At 53.1% G+C, this 23,728-nt stretch overlaps 1 protein-coding gene across 1 annotated transcript in view; it reads left to right on the forward strand.

Moving 5' to 3' along the window:
- The window catches only part of SPTBN4 (spectrin beta, non-erythrocytic 4), a 75,425-nt gene that overhangs the window by 17,129 nt on the left and 34,568 nt on the right, over nucleotides 1–23,728 (forward strand). The window contains 17 exon segments of the mRNA XM_079118037.1: nucleotides 2,159–2,250; nucleotides 3,006–3,086; nucleotides 4,729–4,844; nucleotides 6,932–7,044; nucleotides 7,124–7,311; nucleotides 7,385–7,502; nucleotides 7,775–7,933; nucleotides 8,693–8,995; nucleotides 9,727–9,804; nucleotides 9,806–9,878; nucleotides 12,944–13,516; nucleotides 13,519–13,727; nucleotides 13,729–13,777; nucleotides 13,780–13,885; nucleotides 15,256–15,393; nucleotides 18,010–18,760; nucleotides 20,152–20,354. Coding sequence (XP_078974163.1) covers nucleotides 2,159–2,250; nucleotides 3,006–3,086; nucleotides 4,729–4,844; nucleotides 6,932–7,044; nucleotides 7,124–7,311; nucleotides 7,385–7,502; nucleotides 7,775–7,933; nucleotides 8,693–8,995; nucleotides 9,727–9,804; nucleotides 9,806–9,878; nucleotides 12,944–13,516; nucleotides 13,519–13,727; nucleotides 13,729–13,777; nucleotides 13,780–13,885; nucleotides 15,256–15,393; nucleotides 18,010–18,760; nucleotides 20,152–20,354 — 3,350 coding nt within the window.

Here is a 23,728-nt window from a genome sequence, read left to right on the forward strand (position 1 = left end):
GGTGTGGCAAATGCAAAGGCCCTGGGGTGGGAATTGCTGGGCATGTTGGAAGTTCAGAAGGAGGGGGTAGGAGGAAATGAGTCAAAGGTCAGTGATCTGTGATAGGGATTTGGGTTTTATTCCATTGGAGATAGGGAGAGCCTGGAGAGTTTTATCAAGGGAAATGCATAATCAGATTTAGAAATATCCCTCTGGATTGGAGGTGGTCACCCAATTGGTGGTCAAGAGCCCAAGGAAGAGACTAGATTTAGACCAGGGTTGGGTATCCGGAGGTAAAGAGGGGGCAGGAGGGAAGCACACTTGGAAGATGGAATGGACAGGCCATAAGGAGGGGAGGGGAGAGGTGTCCAGGAGGAAGCTTCAGAGCTCTGGCCTGGGGACTAGGGTATGGTAAGGCTGCCCTGGGACAGGACAGGAAGGAGGGGCAGGTTTGGGGAAGATACTGAGACCTGTTTGGACACCATTGTGAATCTAGGATATCAGGGTAGGGAGGGCATCTAGCAAGCTGCGGGATCCTGGGATGGAGCTCGGAGGACAGGCAGGGGCTGGAGGTGGGTCTGGATGTCCTCAGACTGTCGGGGGCAGTCACGGCTCACTCACCCCAGGCTCTAGGACCCGCTCTAGATTTTTCTGTGCCACTAGAGTGTACCCAACACCCAGCCGCAGGCAGCAGTGAACAAAGTCGGTAAACGTGGCTGCACCTGGCAGTGGGGGAGACGGTAACCTCCCGAGCAATGAAACGTGTGGGTGGTGAGGAGGTACCAGAGCAGGCCAGGAGGGCGTGGGATTTGGATGTGCGCTGAGATTGAAAACCAAGCAGCAGGCAAAGGCCTCACTGAGCCCTTTAGTAAAGACCTGAGGGAGAGTTGGGCACAGTGGTACAGGCCGTAATCCCAGAAGCTCTGGAGGCTGAGGCAGGAGGATGGCAGATTCAAAGCCATCTTCAGCAGTGTTTCAAGGCCCTAAGCAACTCAGTGAGACCCTGTCTGTAAATAAAATATTTAAAAAGGGCTGGGGATGTGACTCAGTGGTTAAGTGCTCCTGGGTTCCATCCCTAGTACTAAAGGGTAGAGGGGAAGACTTAAGGGAGAGAGAGCCTGGTGTGGAGGTGCCTGCCTGTAGTCCCAGTGACTCAGGAAAACTGTGATGGGAGGATTGCAAGTTCAAGAGCAGCTTAGGCAACTTGGTGAGACTCTATCTCAAAATAAAATAAAAGGGCTGGGGACATAGCTCAGTGGTAGGGTTCTTGCCCACTATGTGTGAGGTCCTGGGGTCAACCCCAGTACTGAAACAAACAAACAAACATACATACAAAACAACCCAAAATACAAACAAAGACCTGAGCCAGGGCAGGTACAGTGGTGCAGGCTTGGAATCCCAGCCATTCAGGAGGATGGCGAGTTCAAAGCCAGCCTCAGCAATTGAGTGAGGCTGTAAGCAACCTAGGGAGACCCTGTCTAAAAATAAAAAATAAAAAGGGCTGTGGAAGTGGCTTAGTGGATGAGAGCCCCTGGTACAAAAAAAAAAAAAAAAAAACAAAAAAAACAAACAAAAAAAAACAACCTGAAGGAGGAGTGGAGTCATGCAGAGATTTGGGGATTTGGGGGAAAGATGTCCTAGGCAGAGGGGATAATCAGTGTGAAGACACCAAGATTGGGGACCAGGGTGATCTGGCAAAGAAGCCAGTGGGTTCTGGGGAGCAGAGAGCTGTTGAGGTGGGGCCCTGGCCTGAGCCGGGGGTCAGGAGGACTTGCCCTTCACCTGAGAGGACTGGGGCCTCAGAGGGCTTTGAGGAGCGCAGCAGGATCTGACTTGACAATTCACAGGTCCCTCTCCCTGCCACATGGGGCCAGAGAGATCAGCATGAAGGCCACCACACTAGCTCAGGTAGGAGAGGACAGTGGCTTGGATCCGGACAGTGGCCCAGACACTCAGTTCAGAGGCTTCCCTGGATGTGGGACCTGAGCTCACCACCACTTTCCCCAATTGTGGGTCTCCTGGTTCATTCCAGAGCTCACCACTCCTGAACCCCCACCTCCACCCTGCCTGGAGGCTGCCCCCCCTGTCACCTGCCATTCTCGCCTGATGGCAAGATGCAGGGGACCACCCAGTCCCAAGCCCTGTAGGCCCTGGTCGCCATGTGTTTGTATCCTCCCAGATTCAAGTCATCAAAATTGAGACCGAGGACAACAGAGAGACGCGCTCGGCCAAGGACGCTCTGCTCCTGTGGTGCCAGATGAAGACGGCTGGGTGAGCCCCCTCCTCAGGGGTGGTGGGCCTTTGAGACAAGAGAGCTCGAGGTGGAAACCTGTGACCTCAGGGTCAACTGAAACTCAAACCGATGAGCTGGTCAGAACGAATGATGTCCACTTCTCTCAACTCGCCAAACAAGCTGGGAGGGCCGGGTTCAGAGCAGGACTCCCAGGCAACTCGGGGAGCAGTGCAGGAAAGCAGGGGGCTGTCCCTGGCCTCCGCCTTCTCTCTGACCTTTGCCCCTTCTTATCCTGCTTCTCTGGAGATTTCTCGGGCACCTGCGTGGTGCCCCTACCCTGTGTTCAAGCCCTGGCCACCGGGCCTCGGAGAACAGGCTCGGCCTGGGCAGCCACGTTCAGGGTCCTGGGAGAAGCTGGGGTGGGCCAGGCTCTAGTGGGCGTGTCCCTGGGCCCCAGCCCTCTGCCCAGGTGCCTTCTGGAGAGCAGCCCCAGGAGGAAGGCGGCGGGCAGGGTGGGGTGGAGGCGGGCTGTTTGGCTGCCATGCTTCTGGGGCCGTCTGTCTGTGATGCTCGCGTCTGTCTTCTCTGTTTTTCCAGTGACCACCACGCTCCCTTCCTCCCTCCCTCCTTTCTCTCCACATCTCTCTCCCTCTCCCCGCTCTCCTGGCCTCCCTTTGCCTCTTTTCCTCCTGCTCTGTCTTTGTTAGTCTGTCCTTCCTGTCTGTCTGTCTATGGATGTGTCCATCCATCCATCTTTCACACGCTCTTCCTCCCTCTCTTTCCCTCCCTGCAGTTACCCGGAGGTCAACATCCAGAATTTCACCACCAGCTGGCGGGATGGCTTGGCCTTCAATGCCCTCATCCATCGGCACAGGTACCACCATATCCCCCAACTGCTGCCCGGCTGCATGTGTGTCCCTAGAGTCGGCGCACAGAGGGCCCGCCCTTCGCCGTTGCGCATGCGTACACGTTCATTTTCCTCTTGTGTTTCCTGCCTTTCACATTGTCACACAGGTACACACACACACACACACACACACACACACACACACACACACACACACACACTTCTGCCTAGGCCACATACCCTGTGCACACCAGGACACATGCGTGCTATTGCACAGATGTGTGCGTGCATATGCGGTTGCCCAGGCACAAACACAGCCAGAACCTACTGCTTAGATGTCCCAGGGTGGGGAGCTCACGATGCTGTGATCGGTCCATTCTGGTGTGTATGTGGTGCTTCCCCATCTCCCTCCTCGAGTGGTACATATACACAATGGAATGTTATTTATTCATAAAGAAGAATGAAACTATGGCATTTGGTAAATGGATGGAGCTGGAGAGCATCATGCTCTGTGAAATAAGCCACCCCCCCCCCCAAAAAAAAAAAGTCCAGATGTCTTCTCTGATATGCTGATGCTAACACACCAAGGAGGTGGGAGATAGGGAGGGACAGAAGTACTTTGGATTAGACAAAGGAGAATGATGGGGGGAGGGAGTGGGAAGAGGAAAGACAGTGGAATGAATCAGACGTTACTGTCCTATGTGCATATGTGATCACACGACCAATGTCATTCTACACCATGTACAACCACAAGAATGAGAAAGTATGCTCCATATATGTGTGATATGTCAAAATACATTCCACTGTCATGTACAACTAATAAGAACAAATTAAAAAATATTTTTTAAAAAGGAAGTCCCTCCTCGAGGGGAGCTCCTGAGTCCCCCTTCCCAGTTCCCTGCACACTCACATATTCATACCTCAGGGCTTGGCCCAAACCGACTGAAGGTCAGACACCCACAAAAATTATGCCATGTCATGATCGTCCACGTGACAGATTGGGGAGACCGAGGCCTGAGGCTGGAGGAGCTTGGTCAGGTATGGCAGAGGCCAGTGCGCGCCTTAGCCTGCTGGGGCCCAGTGTTCCCCCAGACCCTCGCCTCTCACACGAACACATGCTCATCTGCACGGGGAGGCCCAGACGCCCTCCCCGCCGGCCCGCGGAAACTGCGAGCTGAAGCCTGGGCTTGTGCTGACCACGGCAGCGTTTGCCAAGCGAGTTGGTACACGGTGCTCCTCACCACGGCACCGAGTGTTCGGTGACCTGCGAGGCCTCCACTGTGATCATCCCTGTTTTGCAACTGAGGAAGCCGAGGCACAGGGAAAGGAGGCATGTGCCCAGTGGAAGTTGGGATGGGGCTCAAACACCAGCCGGTGGGCTCTGGGCCTGACCCTTGTGGTCACTGCACAGTAGTGTGTGACACACGACAGGGCTGTAGACACTCGTGTTGTTGGGCACACGGACTGACCCCCCACCCCTGTGCCCACAGGCTGGCCCACACGTCGGGTGTGAAATGCACACACACCTTCGCAGGCCCCTCACACGCAGGCTGCCAGCACACCCAGCACTCCCCTTTGCTGGGTGACCCCTCGGCCCCAGCCCTGGGTGGGGCTCAGACAGAATGCTCTTGGCCTGCCTGCTGCCTGCCCATTCTGTGTCCCTGCCCAGGCCCGATCTCGTGGACTTCAGCAAACTCACCAAATCCAACGCCAACTACAACCTGCAGAGAGCCTTCCGCACGGCTGAGCAGCACCTGGGGCTGGCGCGCCTGCTGGACCCTGAGGGTGAGCCCTGCATGGCCCGGCCTGGGCCGCTGCTTCGCAGGACTCCCAACTCCACAGCTGTCTCCATCCCCAGCCCTAAGGCCATTGTAATCCACCTCCCTCCCCTTCCTCATCTCCAGCCTCTCTCCCTTCCCACACCCACATCCCTCCCTCTCTCCATCCCCAACCCCGACCCATCCCCACTGCAATCCCAGCTAACCCCCTCTCCCCATCACTAACTCTCTACCCAACCCCATCCTCCACCATCTCCTCCAGACCCAAAACCCCATTCCCTGAATCCCAGCTCCAAACCCAACACCACCTCCCATCCTTCTCAAATTGTCCCCATCCTCGAACACATCTTCAAATTCTGACTCCATTCCTGAGCCCATATCCAGTCCCTTGTCTAGTCTCATCCACAGCTCGACTCCTGCCCCATCTCAGTCTGTTCTCATGCCCACCCCAACTTCAAACCTCGCTCCCAGTCTGTGGTCCCTCCCAACACCACCCCCATCTCTGAGGTAATGGCTGCTCCCTTTTTCTGAGCATCTACTATGTGCCCAACACGGACTGATAACTGATAACAGTTCTGAAAACGTTCAGAACTGTTCCCTTCCATTCTCACGCTGCCCGGCTGGGGAAAATTGAAGACTCAGAGAAGTGAAGTCACTTTCCCAGAGTCACATTGAGAAGTGGTCATTGGGGCTGGATCACCCCAGAATTCAGGGTCTCAGTGGATCCTCTACTCTGCTTCTGAGAGCTGTATTCTGGGCTCAGTGCCTGGCATGTAGTAGCTGCTCATGGATGTCAGTTTCAAGAGGTGGCAAAGAACAAGGGACAAGAACAATCTGCATTTGATGAGAAACTTTAAATGAGATCAGGATTTGTTGTGTGCCTCCTGTATGCCAGGATATTTTTTTAATATCACAGTGTTCCTAGGAATCAGGAACCATGATTGTTCTTGCTATAACAGTGGGAAACGGAGGCTCAGAGAGGTTAAGTTCATTTTCTAAGGACATAGAGCAAGTGGCTGAGATTCAAGTGCATGCTGCCTCCAAAGCCGAGGTCCTTGATTTTATACCTCATTCATTGTTCATATAATTAGTGTACATTTATTAAGCTCCTGTTGCATGCCATGCAGGAACCATGGTTTAAGAAAGGACAGGCATAGGGGTTGTGGCTCCATGGTAAGCGCTTGCCTAGCACGTGTGAGGCATTGGGTTTGATCTTAAGCACCACATAAAAATAAATAAAAGTATTGTGTCCATCTATAACTAAAAACCAAAAATTGAAAAAAAAAAAAGATAGGCATAGTTGCTGTCTCCTTGGAAATCAGACTCTAGATAACGATGTAATCACATCCCTAAATATTGATTATAACTTGTGATGACTTCTGGGAAAGGAGTGATAAGATGTTATGAGAGAAAAATCTCGAGGAGACCAGCTGTAGGCAGGGTGAATGAGGAGGCTTGTTTGAGGAAATTTGAGTTGAGCCCTGAGTAGGATTTAGGCAGAGAAGGGAATGGTATTCCAAGTTACTAGTGAGAATGGCATTTGCAAAGGCCCTGAGGTAGAAGGTAGTATGGTGTGTTCAAGGGATAATTACAGGGGAGGATCGCAAGCTTGAGTCCAGTGTCAGGCACTTAGGGAGACCCTGTCTCAAAAGATGAAAAGGTCTGGGGATGCGACTTAGAGTTCAAGCCTGCTTGGGTTCAATCCCTAGTACAAAAAGAAAGAAAAGAAAAGGATAAAAAAAAAAAAAAAAAAAAAGAAAGAAAAGCAAAGAAAGGAAGGAGAGGGACATGGCCATATAGATGATTAAGTTAGTCTTAAGAAGGAGGAGGAGGGGTGGAAGAGGAGGAAAGGAGGGGAGGAGAGAGAAAGAGAGAAAGGCAGAAGAGACAGGAGAGAAAGAGACGGGGAGTGGGGGGAGAGAGAGAGAATGGATGAAAAAAAAATTACAGATAATTGATCCTTGGCTTATCTATGTCAGGCAGTATTTAATCCTATGAGACAGATCTCCATTGGGCAGATACAAAAACTGAGAAACTGAGATCCCAAGACCACATGATTGGCAGGAGTCATTATATGCCCCCCCTTCCCCCCAGATGTGAACATGGAGGCTCCGGACGAGAAGTCCATCCTCACCTATGTGGTCTCTTTCTACCACTACTTCTCCAAGATGAAGGCTCTGGCTGTGGAGGGGAAGCGGATTGGGAAGGTACAAGAGTCAAGGGATGGGGTGGGTGGGAACCCCACATGTGGGATGAGGCTGGCCTGAGCCTCTTTTGCTGGGTCAGGTTCTGGACCAGGTGTTGGAGGTGGGGAAGATCATAGAGCGCTACGAGGAGCTGGCGGCTGAGCTGCTGGCTTGGATCCACCGCACTGTGGGCCTCATAAGCAACCAGAAGTTTGCCAACTCGCTGAGTGGGGTGCAGCAGCAGCTCCAGGCCTTCACAGCCTATTGCACGCTGGAGAAGCCCGTCAAGTGAGAGCCAGCACAGAACGGGGGTGGCGGCTAGAAGCATCAGAACAGGGCTCCTGAGCTCATGCCCCTTCAGGTTTCAGGAGAAGGGGAACCTGGAGGTACTGCTCTTCAGCATCCAGAGCAAACTGCGTGCCTGCAATCGTCGCCTCTTTGTGCCTCGGGAGGGCTGTGGCATCTGGGATATCGACAAGGTGAGGTTGTGGATGAGGAGAGAAACAAGATTGCTTTGTATAGTTGTATAGGTTGTGCACTGCTCAAGGGAGCCATAACATTGTAACCATCATGGATTGGCTATGATTCTGACAATTTTCCAGCAGTAGTATCCCTGAGGAAGCAACTTTTTTTTTTCTAATTTTCATAAAGATGCCATATATACTGTGAGTGGCCTCAGCCACAGAAATGAGGTCCATTAAATGTGGGGGGCAGTTTTTGGAATCTGACTACCTCCTCTTGTCACCTGTAGGCATGGGGCCAGCTAGAGAAGGCAGAGCATGAGCGGGAGGCTGCCCTGAGGGCTGAGCTGATCCGGCAGGAGAAGCTGGAACTCCTGGCTCAGAGGTTTGACCACAAGGTGGCCATGAGGGAGAGCTGGCTGAATGAGAACCAGCGCCTGGTCTCTCAGGTACAGGTCTAGGGCTTGGCTCCGGGGGAAAGGGAGGGAGGACAGGGCTGATGTCTCTGAGGCTACAAAGGGAGACTTGATCTCCTAAGCAACAGAGAATGACTGGATCAGTCTCCTAGGTAATAAATGAGGACAGGCAGGGAACCCCAAGTGATTGGTGGGTGAGGGGAATGGGTCTGATCTCCAAGGTAACAGGAGAGTGAGGCTGGTCTCCAGGATAACTCGAGAGGGCAGAATTCATCTCTTTGAAAATAGGGGGGAGTGTTCAACTCAGCTCTTAAGTGAGAAGGAGGTTGTATCTGTTGTCCAGGATAACTTAGGAGGGTAGAACTTTTTTTCCTAAGTACAGAATAGTGTAGACCTGGTCTCCAGTCTCCAGAACTATGGAAATATGGGGCATGTTTCCTGGGTAACAAGTTAAGGGTTAGCAATGTAATAGGTCTCCAGGGCAACTGGGAAAGGTAGGCTGGTCTCTAGAGTAACAGCGGAGGATGGGACCGGTTTCCAGAGTAGAAATGGAAGTGGCACTGAGTTTCAGGGTAACTGGAGAGGATTTGGCTGGTTTCCAGGGTAACAGAGGAAAGTGGGACTGGTCTTGAGGTAACTGGGAAAGGCTGGCTGGTCTCTTAGGCAATGAGTGCAGGCAGGCCTGGTCTCTCAAGGGCAATGGAGGGGAGGGGTTCCAGGGTCACTCAGGGTCAAGGTAACAGGTGCTGCTGAGGCAGCACAGGTGAGAGTCTGTGGCCTACACTGCCCCAGGACAACTTTGGGTATGAGTTGCCAGCAGTGGAGGCAGCCATGAAGAAGCATGAAGCGATCGAGGCGGACATTGCAGCCTATGAGGAGCGGGTGCAGGGCGTGGCAGAACTGGCCCAGGCATTGGCAGCCGAAGGCTACTATGATGCCCGGCGAGTGGCAGCCCAGCGTGACAGCGTCCTGCGTCAGTGGGCCCTGCTGACTGGGCTGGTAGGCGCCCGGCGGACCCGGCTTGAGCAGAACCTGGCCCTGCAGAAGGTCTTCCAGGAGATGGTCTACATGGTGGACTGGATGGAGGAGATGCAGGTGAGGATCAGCATAGGGGCCAGGGATGACGGTGGGTGTCAGGAGGACAGGGAGGCGGGTGGACCCTGCAAGAATTGTCAAAAAGGTGGAGATGGCGGGGGGAAAGACAGAAAAGGAAAAAGAGAAAGCCAGAGAGGACGAGAGAGAGTAATAGACATAGGGTTAGATGAGAGAGGCAGAAAGAGAACAAGGGAGAAAGACAGAGACAGAGATGAGATATAAAAAAGAGAAATGCAGAGATGGAGAAATCCAGGGACAGAGACAGATTAATCCAGAGAGAGATAGTGACAGTTTGGGAGAGAAAGAGAAGTAAAAGAAAAAGAGTGAGCCAGATCCAAGGGGCAGAGGAAATATCAACTTCTACAAAGAATGAGCAGGGAGAGTCAATTTGAGAGAGACGCCTGCCAGAGAGAGAGATGGGTGCAGACAGACATAGGACAAAGTGACCAAGAGAACGAGATAGGAGTGGAGATGGAGCTAGAGGGGGGCAGAGAGAGAAGCAGAGAGAGATGGGGAGAGAGAGGGATGAAGGCATATGGGACACTGTGACAGAGAAAGAGCCCGGAAACGTGGAGACCATGTGAAATGGAAGCACTGAGAAAGAGGGACAGGGAATAACAGACACAGGGAACAAGACAGATCAGATTCCAGACAACGGCGCCCGGCAGCAGAGGGCTGAGGCCGGGGCAGGGCCGACGCAGAGGTGTGCTTAGGGCTGTCCTCACTGGCAGGCTCAACTGCTGTCCCGGGAGTGTGGCCAGCACCTGGTGGAGGCGGATGACCTGCTGCAGAAGCACGGGCTGCTGGAGGGGGGACATCGCTGCCCAGAGCGAGCGGGTGGAGGCCCTCAACGCCGCAGCCCTGCGTTTCTCCCAGCTGCAGGGTGAGTCCGGGATGGGGTGGGATGGAGACTCTCCTGACAGGGCTGACAGCAGCAAGAATGACTTCCGAGAGGCGGAAGCAAGGAGCCGGTGAGCATCTGAATGGATACGAGGGCCACACGCCATTAGGGAATCCACAGGGTGGGACGTGCCCTGCTCAGCACCCCGAGCGGGACCCTGGACCACTACTCAGATTCTTCAGGCATTGAGAGTCTGCACTATCGGCTCACAGTTATTGAACATTTATATACTATACCCTTCATGGCCTGATCTCAGTGAATAGCATTTTTTTAAAAACTGTGTAAGGGGCCGGTTCAGTGATGGGGCTCTGGCCCAGGATGCTCGAGGCCCTGGGTTTGGTCTGCGGCATTGCAAAATGAACACCAGAAAAACTGTGTAAAGTAATGTACAGTCAGAGCCTGTTCAGCAGCGAGTGATGGAAACTCAGTTCACTTGGCGTCAGGGGTGGCGGGGAAGGTGTTTGCTTATGTAACTAAAATATCTGGGAAGGGAAGGTTGGACTTCAGGCATGGCTGAATCCAGGAATGGTTCTCGATGGTTTTAGGACTCTCTCTCTGTCCCTAGTTGTTTGTGTCGGTGTTGCTGTTGGGCAGTCCCTCCCCTTGTGCTGTAAACCTGGGGTTATTCAGCCTCATGTCGATAACCCAACAACTTAACAGGCCAGAAACCCCTTTTTCCCCGCCCAATTGTTCTAGCAAAAGTTTCAAAGAAAACTTTCATTGACCCACCGTATCCTATCCCCGTTGCTCAGCCCATCCATCATCGTGGCATTAGTCCCCACAAGGATTCGAACTGAGAAAGAGGGGGGTGGGACCTCCCTGCTGGAAACAGGGCACGGATGCTGATAGGCAAGACCGCCTGGCACTGGAAGGTTCCCAGCCGGGTCTTTCCTACACCGCAGGGAGCCCTGGGGCTCTCAGTAAGAGCGCTACGGGGGCTTGTTGGGGGATGTGGGCGTGGGCTAGGTGTTGGGGTGTGATTCCGCGCTGTGTGTTTTGCTGTGAACCAGAAGCTGTCAGGACACGGGGGAATCAAATGGCCCAGCATCTCAATCATTTCGTCCAGATGGTGGGAGGAACAGGGGACTGCCCTTCACTGGCAGCGGTTATTCACCTCAGTGGGGCAAGGGGCACATGTGGTCACTTGTGTGGTTTGCTGCGTGACCTGGGTTTTGTCCGTGGCCAGGCAAGACGGTGGCGTGGTTTTGTCCTACTCCCTGCCGTCACCGCAGCCCTGTCTGAGGTGTTCTGTGAGATTTCCGGTACACGTCAGCCGGCTGGGAGTGCTGACAGCAGCCAGGGCTGCTTTTTCTTCTTCTCACTGATGAGGAAACTGAGGTCCCCGCCCCAGAGCTTGCAGGATGACAGTTTTCCAACCCACCTGGGGCCGTGTCGCATCCTAAGAACAAACACTGCTGTTTCCTTCCAAGCTCAGGGGAGGATATCCCCATCTTGGCTCAGCCCCCGTCACCTGCGTCACACCCAGGGAAGCTGTTGGGACCCTCTTCTTTGTCTGCAGGATGTTTGTCCCAGGAGGTTCCTTCTGTCATTCTCCTTTTGAAATTCCAGCTCCTGGAGACAATAAGTAGCATTGAGGAGGCAGCAGTGTGGGGTGTGTGCCGTCCTGGTGACTGGATAGGCCACTCATTCCCGGGTCCTCAGCCAGCTGTTTCTCCTACCTCAGCCTCAGTTTCCTTGTCTATGAAATGGACTCAGTGAGGATACTGGTCCCATAGGATGGCTGTGAGGATTCAATGACATCGTGTCAGAGTGAGGGCTGGATACATGGAAGCTGTGTTGCTTTAAACTGTTTTCGGTTGGATGCCTTGACATTTGCAAACATCCGTGAGTGTCCGTTACTGCAGAAGTCCTGCATTCCCTCTAGGGCTTGTCTCCCACACTTATTTGACTCAGTAAGAAATACACCTCCCTCATGACCCAGAGTTCACACACACACACACACACACACACACACACACACACACACAGATACAAAAGTTTTATAAAGCAATACAGAACCAGCAGAGCATGGTGGCACACATCCATCATCCCGGCAACCCAGAGGCTGAGACACGAGGATCACAAGGTCAAGGCCAGTCTTTTTTTTTTTTTTTCTTTTGGTGGCGCTGGGTATTGAACCCAGGGCCTTGTGCATGGGAGGCAAGCACTCTACCAACTGAGCTATATCCCCAGCCCAAGTCCAGTCCTAACAACTGAATGAGACCCTGTCTCAAAATTCCAAAAAAATAAGATAAGGAAAGCTGGGGATGTAGCTCAGTGGTAAAGCACTCCCGGGTTCAATCCCCAGTACCAATAATGATAATAATAATATAATGTAATAATTATTATTATTCTTCAGTACTCCCCCTTACTTCATATGTTGAATTCTGATTTTGTCTATTTTGTTCTATTCTAATCCACTAAAGAAATGCTGCCTATGACTTATTAAATACATTTCAGAGTTGTCTAGTTACAAACCAGAGATTCAAGAGGAAGGTGAAATATTCCAGAAAAAAAAAAGAAAGTTGAGGTTATCCCTGGAGTTAGTAGAAAAGGTAACAGAGACAGAGAGAACCCAGAAACATGGTTTAAGAGCAAAGAAGTTTCCTTTGGTCCAACTCCGATGGAAACACAATTTACTCTCTAATATACAAATCTGAGATGCTCCGAATCCATCCGTCATTCAGCCATATCCCACCCTGTTGGCCAGGCTACAGTTGGGTTCCACCCGTGATGGACAGCGGTGAGAATACCGAGTGACCCAAGAAAGCCCTAGGCCCTGCCCTCAGGGAGCTCCTAATCAGTGGGAGACCAAACGGGTAACGGGCAGCACAGAGTAGTCAGGCTGGGGTTGGGGGAGCAGAGAAACCTGAGTCTAGAGAAGGTGCTTGCTCCAACCGTGGGGTTTCAGGAAGGGTCGCCCGAAAGAGGGGAAGCGTGACATGGCCACTGATGAAGTCAAGCCAAGGACAGGGTAGGTAGTCCGCATCGCACCACCTTCCCCTGGGCTCGTGCCTGACCTGGGACCCTCCCTTTCTCTGGCCCAGGCTACCAGCCCTGCGACCCGCAGGTCATCTGCAACCGCGTGAACCACGTGCACGGCTGTCTGGCGGAGCTGCAGGAGCAGGCGTCGCGGCGTCGCGCGGAGCTGGAGGCCTCGCGGAGCCTTTGGGCGCTGCTGCAGGAGCTGGAGGAGGCGGAGAGCTGGGCGCGCGACAAGGAGCGCCTCCTAGAGGCGGCGGGCGGCGGCGGCGGCGGCGGCGGCGCGGCAGGTGCGGCGGGTGGCGCGCACGACCTGTCCAGCACCGCGCGCCTCCTGGCGCAGCACAAGATCTTGCAGGGCGAGCTGGGCGGGCGGCGGGCGCTGCTGCAGCAGGCCCTGCGGCGTGGCGAGGAGCTGGTTGCGGCCGGCGGCGCCGTGGGCCCGGGCGCCGAGACGGTGCAGCTGGCGGGCCTGGCGGAGCGTGCGGCAAGCGCGCGGCGCCGCTGGCAGCGGCTGGAGGAGGCGGCGGCGCGGCGCGAGAGGCGGCTGCAGGAGGCGCGGGCACTGCATCAGTTTGGCGCCGACCTCGACGCCCTGCTGGACTGGCTTCGCGACGCTTACCGCCTGGCAGCCGCGGGCGCTTCGGCCACGATGAAGCGTCCAGTCGCCGCCTGGCGCGCCAGCACCGCGCTCTCACCGGGGAGGTGGAGGCGCATCGCGGGCCGGTGGGCGGCCTGCGGCGCCAGCTAGCGACACTGGGGGGCGCCAGCGGGGCCGGACCTCTGGTGGTGGCACTACAGGTGCGTGTGGTGGAGGCCGAGCAGTTGTTCACTGAGGTGACCGAGGTGGGCCGCACTGCGGCGCCAGTGGCTACGGGACGCGCTCGCTGTGTACCGAATGTCGGCGAGGTGCACGCGTGTGAGCTGTGGATCGGTGAGAAGGAGCAGTGGTTACTCGCCATGCGTGTGCCGGATTCCCTGGACGACGTTGAGGTGGTACAGCACCGGTGAGCACTGCGCTTGTAGAACTCCCGGGTTCCTGTCCCTCGCGGGACCCCTCTGGGGTCCACAGTTCACATGTTCTCTCAGGTGGAACCAGAGGTTCCAATCTCAGTTTCACTCTTATCCAGCTTTGTGAAAGTTCTGCAACTTGCCTAACCTCTCTGAACCTGTTTGCCCATTTGTAAAATGGTGTTGGTAAGAGTCCAATGTCACAGGCTTGTGGTGAACAGAAAGCCAGTACATACCCATGAAACACTTAGCAAATGCCTGGGGTTCAGGGAGCACTCCACCTACATTTGGCTATTATTACTATGAGGTTCATATACACCTGGCATGAAATTACCCACCTAAAGTCCTCCACCGATACCCAGCCTCACCCTGCCCTGGGACTAGAGATGCACAAATGCCATTTCTAGCTAATAAAATAGCTCCAATCCTTGTCACTTTTGCTTCTCTCACCTGCTTTACACTTCTTCATAGCCCTCCCCCTGTGACAGGTCACACTCTGATTTGTGTGCTGGCTGACAGCCACCAGTGTTAAATTCGTGGGTGAACAATGCCTGTTTTCCCTCTGCCCCTGTCTCTCTGAGCCTCCTGTCCATCCATCTGTGCATTCAGCAGGAGTGTATTGAGTGCTTGCTCCACTCCAGGTCTTGTGCTGGAAACAGGCTGCCCCTTGCCCAAACTGTAGCCATAGCCGCCCAGCTGTTTTAAACCAGGGAGAACCTTGCCCAATTAAAAAAAATATAGCCTGCCATGTGGTGGGCAGGGTGGAGGGGGTGAGAGGGGTGTCTGGGAACCCAGAGAACCAACTGGGTTGGGGGCTCAGATGGCAGGGGACAGGCCTGGGCCAGAGCAGGAGACCAAGAGGACAAGTCATGGACTGACAGGCTAGGTTATTGTTCAAAACAAAGCCCAGGGGTCAGATCTGACAGATAGTGGGACTGTCCCCTGGCTGTGGACCCAGAGGAAGACCAAGATCACGGGGAGATGTTGTCACAGGCTGAGTCACAGTGGGTATGAGAGCCACTCATACCCACTGTTGGAGACAAGTGGAGGTTGGAGACAAGTTCACAAGGAAGGAGGTGGAGGCTGAGGTGAGAAGTGGAGGCCTGGGATTCAGGGGCATGGATGGAGTCTGTGGGGAGGGTGGGATGGTTCTGTGGGGTGTGAGAGAAGTCTTGGGGACCCAGGACAGAGTGCTGAGGAATCTAACATTCAAGCAGGCAGTAGAAGACGATGAGCCAGCATAGGAACCTGAGAAGTGAGGCTGTAGAGCCAGGAGCAGAACCAGGAGAAGCAGTTTCACACAGGCCAAGAAGTGGGCAGGTCCCTGGGGGCCAGGCCTCTGAGCACCTCTGTCCTCTTTCTACAGATTCGAGAGCCTGGACCAGGAGATGAACAGTCTGATGGGCCGTGTCCTGGATGTGAACCACACAGTCCAGGAGCTCGTGGAAGGGGGTCACCCCAGCTCAGACGAGGTGCGCTCCTGCCAGGACCACCTCAACAGTAGGTAGGTGGGGCTGGGGCTTCTCGCTATCTCATATCAGTCACTCAATCATAGAAATCATAGATGTGTGATTTCAAACCCCTGGGATGTTAATGAAGAATGCATTTCAGTTGACTGCTGATTTGTTCAGAAAGGATTTATTGTATATCCACTGTCTGCCAGTTTTTCCAAGCACTGTATTTTTAAAATATATTTAGTTGTCAATGGACCTTTATTTAATTAATTAATTTATTTATATGTGGTGCTGAGAATAGAACCCAGTGCCTCACACATGCTAGGCAAGCGCTCTACCACTGAGCCACAACCCCAGCTCCCCAAGCACTTTAGATACCTTGTTTTATCTCCCAGTATCCCAATTTCCACAATAAAGCTTCAGAATTTAGAACTCTTTAAGAATAGCAATGAAGTAATCTTTTCTCCTGAGACAACCAGTAATTCTCTGTGTGAGTAGGGTTCATAGATGGGGATGCAGAACTGAAGAGGTGAAATCCAGCCAGTTATGCTTCTAGTCCCAGCTCCTTGGTATGCTGAGACAAGATGATCACTCAATCCCAGAGGTTCTAGGCCAGCCTGAGCAACAGAGTAAGATCCAATCTCAAAGCAAACAAACAAAAAACAAAGAAAAGAACCCCAAGACCTGAAATTGTCATCAAGGATTATCAATCTAATAAGTAGGAGTCAAACCCAATTCTGTCTGAATCCAGAGCTGGGGTTCTTTATCACGTGTATTCAGTCTTCCCAGCAATCCTATGGGATAGAAATTGTCCTATGTAAATATGGCTCAGAGAGATGAAGATACTGACCCAAAGTCGCACAGCAAGTTAGGGGAGGAAGCATGGATTTGAAATTGAATACGTTTGACTCCAGAGACTGCCTCCCCTCCCCCCACGCCCCAGTGCTGAGAATGGAACTGAGGGCCTTGCGCATGCTAGGCAAGTGCTCCACCACTGAGGTAGCCCCTCATCCCCCAAAGACGCTCTTAACTGCTGTCTTGTAAAATTCCAATATCAAGAAATTGAAAAGCCTCTGTAGCTTTGACAGTCCCACAGCATCAGGACCTAAAAAGACAACAACAATACTAAATCACAGTATTTAGTGAGATCTGTATGCCAAGTGCTAGCCATATGCTCTCATTGAACATGAAATGAAGAGGACATTATTGTCCTCATTTTCCGGATGAGAAACCAAGGATCAGAGAGGGAAATTATTTACCCTAGGTCATGCGGGGAATCTGGCCAGAACAGAACTTGAACTCAAGTTCCTCCTATTTAGACGCCTAATATCTCCCCTATTTAGTGTGTCCATTCTAGAGAAGACAGAGTTAAATAAACTAACAAATGAACAAGATATTAGAACATAGTAAAGCTTTATGGAAGAAAGGGAGTGACCTGGTAGAGCATGCCCAGGACTGGGGGGAAGGCAAGGGAGGGCAGAGAATATTCTAGGCAGCAACCATAGCCTAGGCAATGTCCCCGAGGCAGAAAACGGCTTCATGTCTTCCCAGAGATTGTGCTCAGTGATAGTAGCCAACAAGTACTGCTATAAGAACTTCATAAATTGTAACTCGTTTGACCCTTGCACCATCTCTCTCTGAGGTAGGCGCTGTGTTTAGCTATTTTTTGGACCCTGATGTTGTCAGCCACCAAGTTTGCACACTCCGACCTCAGAGCCCCTTTGCTCTCATAAAAAACTATTGAGAAAAAACTAAACAAAACATTGGGGACCCAAAGAGCTTGTTTTAGTGACTTTGATCTATCAATGTATACCATCTTACAACTTAATACTGAGAAATTTTAAACTGTTGTCTTTAAAAATTAATAAACCTATTTTGGGAGGAATACTGGGGATTGAACCCCGGAGTGTTGCACCACTGAGCTATATTCCCAGTCCTTTTTATTTCTTATTTTTTAGGCAGGTTCTCACTAAGTGACTAAGTGAGGGTCCTGCTAAGTGACTGGTGCTGGCCTCCAACTTGCCATCCTCCTGCCTCAGCCTCCTGAGTAACCGAGATTACAGGCATACACCATCCGCCCAGCTATAACAAATAATAAATAAGTTTATGTTTGTTTTTCTGGTACTGGGAATGGAGCCAGGGTCTGGGGCATGCTAGGCAAATGTTCTACCTCTGGGCCACACCCAGAGATAGAACCCAAAGTACCTGTTTTTCAGTTACTTTTCACTTTATTTTGTATTTCTCAGAAAATATAGTGAAAAGAGTGCCATTGTTTTGTGCTTTTGCAAATCTCTTTAATGTCTGGCTTGAGAGAAAGAAGCTTGGCTCTCAGAGCTGCTTCTACATTCATTCTCTGACATGTGACCTCTGGAAGACTTCACCGAACCCCGGGAGAGGAGAGTGACTGGCAATGGCATCCTGGTGTGATCGTGAGGGTCATGGGACTTTCTCATACTACACGTTGAGAACCGCTGCTCTGAGCGAATGTGCTGGGTGGCGTTCCATTTTACACAGGCAGAAGCTGGGGCTCAGTATGATAAAGGGACTTTCCAAGGTCCAACAATGGCTGACTGGCCAGGGACAGGATTCCGTGGGTGGGTGGGTCCTCCCCGTCCAAGAGGAGTCCCTGCCCTCCTTAAGTCGTCCTCTTTCTTTCCCCTGGGCAGGTGGAACCGCATCGTGGAGCTGGTGGAACAGCGCAAAGAGGAGATGAGTGCGGTACTGCTGGTGGAGAACCACGTGCTGGAGGTAGCCGAGGTGCGCGCCCAGGTGCGCGAGAAGAGGCGAGCGGTGGAGAGCGCACCCCGCGCGGGCGGCGCCCTGCAGTGGCGTCTCAGCGGCTTAGAGGCTGCTTTGCAAGCTCTCGAGCCGCGCCAGGCGGCCCTTCTGGAGGAGGCAGCCCTGTTGGCCGAGCGCTTCCCCGCGCAGGCAACGCGGCTTCACCAGGGCGCGGAGGAACTGGGTGCCGAGTGGGGCGCGCTGGCCAGCGCAGCTCAGGCCTGCGGCGAGGCGGTGGCGGCGGCCGGGCGCCTACAGCGTTTCCTGCATGACCTGGACGCTTTCCTGGACTGGCTCGTGCGCGCCCAGGAGGCGGCGGGCGGCGGCGAGGGGCCCCTTCCCAGCAGCCTGGAAGAGGCGGACGCGTTGTTGGCGCGCCACGCTGCGCTCAAGGAGGAGGTCGACCAACGCGAGGAGGACTATGCGCGCATTGTGGCGGCCAGCGAAGCGCTGCTGGCGGCAGATGGCGCCGAGCTCGGCCCAGGCCTGGCGCTCGACGAGTGGCTGCCACACCTCGAACTTGGCTGGCACAAACTGCTCGGCTTGTGGGAGGCGCGCAGGGAGGCGCTGGTCCAGGCGCACGTCTACCAGCTCTTCCTGCGCGACCTACGCCAAGCACTCGCGGTGCTGCGCAACCAGGTGCCCGCTGGCGGTGCTCGGGGTGGGGGCCCAAGGCCGCGGGAGGGGGCGGGGTGGCGGGGGGGGGGGGGAGGTCAGGAAAGGCTTGGGAGGCGTGGTTGCCCGGGACACTGGGCTCGTGGCTTATTTGAGATTGGTGGGAGTTGCGGGGTAGCCATTTATCAGAAAGGCTGGATTTTGGATCATCCAGTGTGAGTACGTAGGGTGTGTTAACAATTTTAGGTTCATGTTGAGTGGGCTGGCTTGGGACTTTTCGGAGGTGATAGTTTGTGGACGATTCCAAATGAGTAGTGCATTTGGATATGTATTGACGTGGCTCCATGGATGTATGGATTATTTGGAAAGAAATAAGAATATGAGGTTGATAGGTGATGGTTAAATAGGGTTCAAAGACGATCTGGGGTACATAACAAGCTGAGAGGTTAGGAAAGTCAGAAAATGACTGTAGATTGACTGCATGGCTATGGGTGACCAAGATAGCAAATTGTCCTCCTTATTGGGAATGACGATGGAGGGTTCTCTGGAGAAGGTGACTGTAGCTTAAGGAACTAAGTGTTTGGCAATAGAACACCCGATTTTCAGATTGTCCAAAAGGAAGTACCCCAATGATCTTAGAGAGGTAACCACCTGTGCTGGTTAACTGGGCAATGCTGATCCATGAGGGGGAGTATTGTAAAGGTGTGTGGGAGGGGGTAGTGCTAGACATCCCTTGAATCATGAGGTTATTAAATATGAAGCCCTTTCTGATTCACTCATCAGTTAGAGAACTAACCCCAGAGAGGGGAAGAATTTCCTTGAGGTCACACAGCACCCAATTTAGTCCTCATCAATTAACCAAAAATTCTCTGATGAACTGGGGTTATAGCTCAGTGGTAAGATACTTGCCTAGCATGCATGAGGCCCTGAGTTCCATCTCTAGCACCATCAAGAACAAACACACGCACAAAAGTCTCCTGAGTGTCTCTTCTGTGTCAGGCACTGTCTGCACTGGGTACATCTCAGGAGACCAATCACAAAATCCCACTCTCATAAGGCTGACATTTAAGTGCACGTGGGGGGGGGGGCAGTAAACAAGCTATGCGCACACATTCCATCAGTTGTATGCTATCAGAAAGAAAGCAGGGTAAAACAGCTGCCTGGGGGGGGGGGGGAGTCGATCGTTTTGGCAAGGTGGTGAGAGACCTGAAGAAAGGGAAGGTACAGCCACGTGGTATCTGGAGGGACAGGCTGCCAGGCAGAGAGACTAGCGTGAGCAAAGGCCCTGAGGTGAGACCATGCCTGGCACGTTCCATATCAGCACGGGGAAGGAGCAGAGTGGCAATCCAGGCTGGCAGCCGCTCCAGGTCCTGGAAGGAAGCAGGGCTGATGCGCCTACCCCTCCGCCTTCCCAGGAGGTGGCCCTGTCTGGTGTGGAGCTCCCAGGGACAGTGGAGTCAGTGGAAGAGGCGATAAAAAGGCACCGGGACTTTCTCACCACGATGGAGCTGAACCAGCAGAAGATGCAGGTGGCCGTGCAGGCTGCCGAGGGCCTGCTGAGGCAGGGCAACGCCTACGGGGAGCAGGCCCAGGAGGCAGTGGCCCGGCTGCTGGAGAAGTAGGTCCCCCAGACCCCAGGGGCACAGAAGGTGGGGTGGTCTTGGCACAGGGGAAGGGTGAGGCAGACCAGGATTCACCTCCTTTTGCTCACGGTTTTGCTGCTTCTCTGCCCTTCTTGGATTTCTGTTTAATTCCATACTGTCTTACATTTCATTGAAATAGATATTTTGTGAAAAGGTAATGGGAAGTTGTAAACCAGAAAGATACAGAGGATATACAATGCAAAGTTTCTCTCGAGAGCTTGCCCTCAGCACGGGGACATCCCAACCTGTAGTTAACTGTGAACTCGTTAGCTGGGCCCTGGGATGCCTGCTTGTAATCCCAGCGACTTCGCCAGTTCTGGGGCTGGCATCAGCAATTTAGTGAGACCCTGTTTCAAAATAAAAAAGGGCCGGAGACAATGCTCAGTTTAGAGCACCCCTGAAGTCAATCCCCAGTACCCCTCCCTGGGAACCCCCACACCTCTCCAGATCCCATAGCCAGAGAGCAGGCTCAGCATGGGTTCCAGCTTTCCAGAGTGGATGGTGATGTCCCCTGCCATACTGGTTGTCAAATATGTCGACTATGCTCATGCCTGGCCCCAGGCACCCAGTTCTCTGGGAAGCACCTGGCCTGTGTTCCTGTGTGTCTTTCACACTTCTCTTGCACCTCATTCTCTGCTTCTGTCACCGTCTGTCACCACTGCCCTTTTTTGTCCTTGCACTGATGGAGCAAATCATTTATTGAGCATCTACTGTGTTCCAGATGCTATTCTAGGCCTGAACAAACAGGACCGCTGGTTCCCCCAAATCCCCACCTCACAGAGAGAACTTGTAGGATCTCCTTCAGACCCAGCTCTTTCTCTCATGTCACTGTCAAGTTTTCTGGTCCCCCGGGGGCAAGATTTATCTTGTGTCATGATCCAGCCGTAAGAAGGCCCCCTCCTGTCTTCCTGTCTTCTGACAGCAAGTGAGCCTTGTCAGTTCACTCCACCACTCATGCACCTGAGAGCTGAGCCCCTTTTCTGTTTCAGGCATTCTTCCCCCCAGATACCTCTGAGATAAGGCTGGAGGTGTCTCGAGGGACCTGTGGTGGGGATCCTGGCTCTGGGGGTGAAACCCTGTGCTCTAGGCTCCCCTTTCCAGCCCAGGATCCTTCCTTTGACCCACATTGCTTGGGCACCTGCATGTGCCAGGCTCTGCAAAATGAGCAGGAGGGGCCCAGGGGACTGTCATTCCCTGGCTACTCATTCATTCCTTTCCAGTCATTCATTAATTGCTCCTTTCATCTCTCTGCTTATTCACTTAATCTTCAATCAGTTAAACACACTGAGCCCCGGCCCTGTGTGGGACAGCGCTTGGCACACAACCTGCAAGGTCCGGGGTGAGTCCCTGTCTCTTGCACTGCAGCTCCACAGGGACCTGGCCCAGCCTGGTGTGTGAGGTCCCTTTCTCAGCTACAGATTTTGCCCACGAGGTTCAGAGGGGAAGTAGCTTGCTGGAGGTTCCAGCCAGGATGTGACATAGCCACTGTTGCTTTCTCAGCATCATGGAGAGGAGGACTTTTCCTCATCTCTAGGACTGTTGCATGACTGGCTGGTGGAGGCCTGGAGGATTGACTGCAGATCAATTTCAGAGGCATTTCCTATTTTCTGGCTCTGCAACCGAGTCAGGGCAGAAGGCAGTGTATCTTTTGCTGACTCCTCTCAGGCCCTTCCTGCTACTTCTTCCCATCTGCCTCTGGGTCTCTCTAGAAGTGTCTCCCACACACTGTCTCTTTGCCCCCTGTCTGTTTATTTCTATGTCTGTTTCCTCCCCTGCCTGCATTTCCATTTCCCTTCATTTGCATATCTGTCCTTTCTTCTGCTTTTCTCTCTTAGACATTGTATTTTTCTCCTCTCTCTTTCTCTCTGCCACTGGGTCTCTCCTTCCTTCTTTCCTTCCTCCCTTCTTCCTGCCTTCCAGCATCCATTCATTCAACAAAGATACACTGAGCACCTACTATGCACCAGGCTTTACCTAGGTATGGGACCTTTAGTGGTGAACAAAACAGACAAAAATCCCTGCCTTCACGAAGGTGACACCCCACTGTGGGAGGACAAGGTAAAAAGGAACATACACAGTGTGTTAGGTAGTGTCACAGTGTCAGGGAGCAAACCAAAGAAAGAAACCCAAAGAGTGTCAGGGAGTGGTCAAGAGGGATCTCTCGAGGAAGGTGGCATTCAACCAAATACTGGGGAAAGACCATTCCGGGCAGAGACAGCTAGGCCCTGAGGTGGGAGCAGTTTGTTCAAGACGTAGCAAGGAGGCCACCAGAGTCGTGGCTGAGTGGGTGGGGGGAGAGTGGGAGAAGAGGGCAGGGGACATGTGTGTGTACCCATATGTAAGGCCCGCAAGGCCAGGATGGGCTGGGAGGGAGACCTGGGAAGGACAGTCTCATTCTTTTGCTCCCTCCCTCTCTCTCTCTCTCTCTCTCTCTCTCTCTCTCTCTCTCTCTCTCTCTCTCTCTCTCTCTTATTTTTCCCCTGGGGGAGAGAGAAGGCAACAAGACAGAAGTGCACCCAAGCTGATGTGGGATGACCTTGAACCCCCAGACCTTTGGGCACGTGACCTTGAACATTAACCCGAGGCCAGGCTCCTGGAAGCAGGGGTGTTGAGGCCCAGGTCCAACCTGGCCAGTTCACTTAGGTCAAGGACCTCCCTGTGAGAATGTACCCCAGCTTCCCTGTGGCTGCAGTGATACCTCTCCCTCTACCCTTCTCTCTGGTGCCCACCAGGTCTGTCTGTGTCTGTCAGGCTGTGTCTTTACTGGTGGCATCTTGCCACATCTCTGCCTGTCCCTCTCTGAGTTCCCCCTGCCCTGACTCCCTGGGTCACTTTCCCTCCCTCTGCTCCTTCTCTTTTTCATTGTCTCAAGCTCTCTGTTCCTCTGTCTGTCTCTGGCACCCCCTTCTCCAGTTCTTTCGTTGTCCTCCCCTATTGTCTTGTTCTCTGGCTCTCTTTCTCTTTGTCCATGTCTCTCTGGGTCTTTTTCAGTAATTCCCTCTTGAGGTCTCTGTTTACCTTTTTGTCTTTGGTCCTGTGTCTATGAGTTTATGTCCGTTTATCTCTCACACTAGGTCTTTTTTTTTTTCACCTGTCTCTCTCTGCATCTCACATCCTCAATTTGTGTGTGTGTGTGTGTGTGTGTGTGTGTGTGTGTGTGTGTTTTGCTGGAAATGGAACCCAGGGTCTCCATATGCTAGGCAAGCACTCTAACCTGGAGCCCTACCTCAGCCCCTGCCTCTGAGTGCCTCTTGCTCTGTTATCCCTGGGCCTCTGCCTATCTACCAGTCCATATCTATCTCTGTCACTTTCTCTCCAGATGTCCATCTGCTTCTCTCTCCCTCTCTTT

The sequence above is a fragment of the Sciurus vulgaris genome (assembly GCF_902686455.1).
Source record: "Sciurus vulgaris genome assembly, chromosome: 17".
NCBI lineage: Eukaryota > Metazoa > Chordata > Mammalia > Rodentia > Sciuridae > Sciurus > Sciurus vulgaris.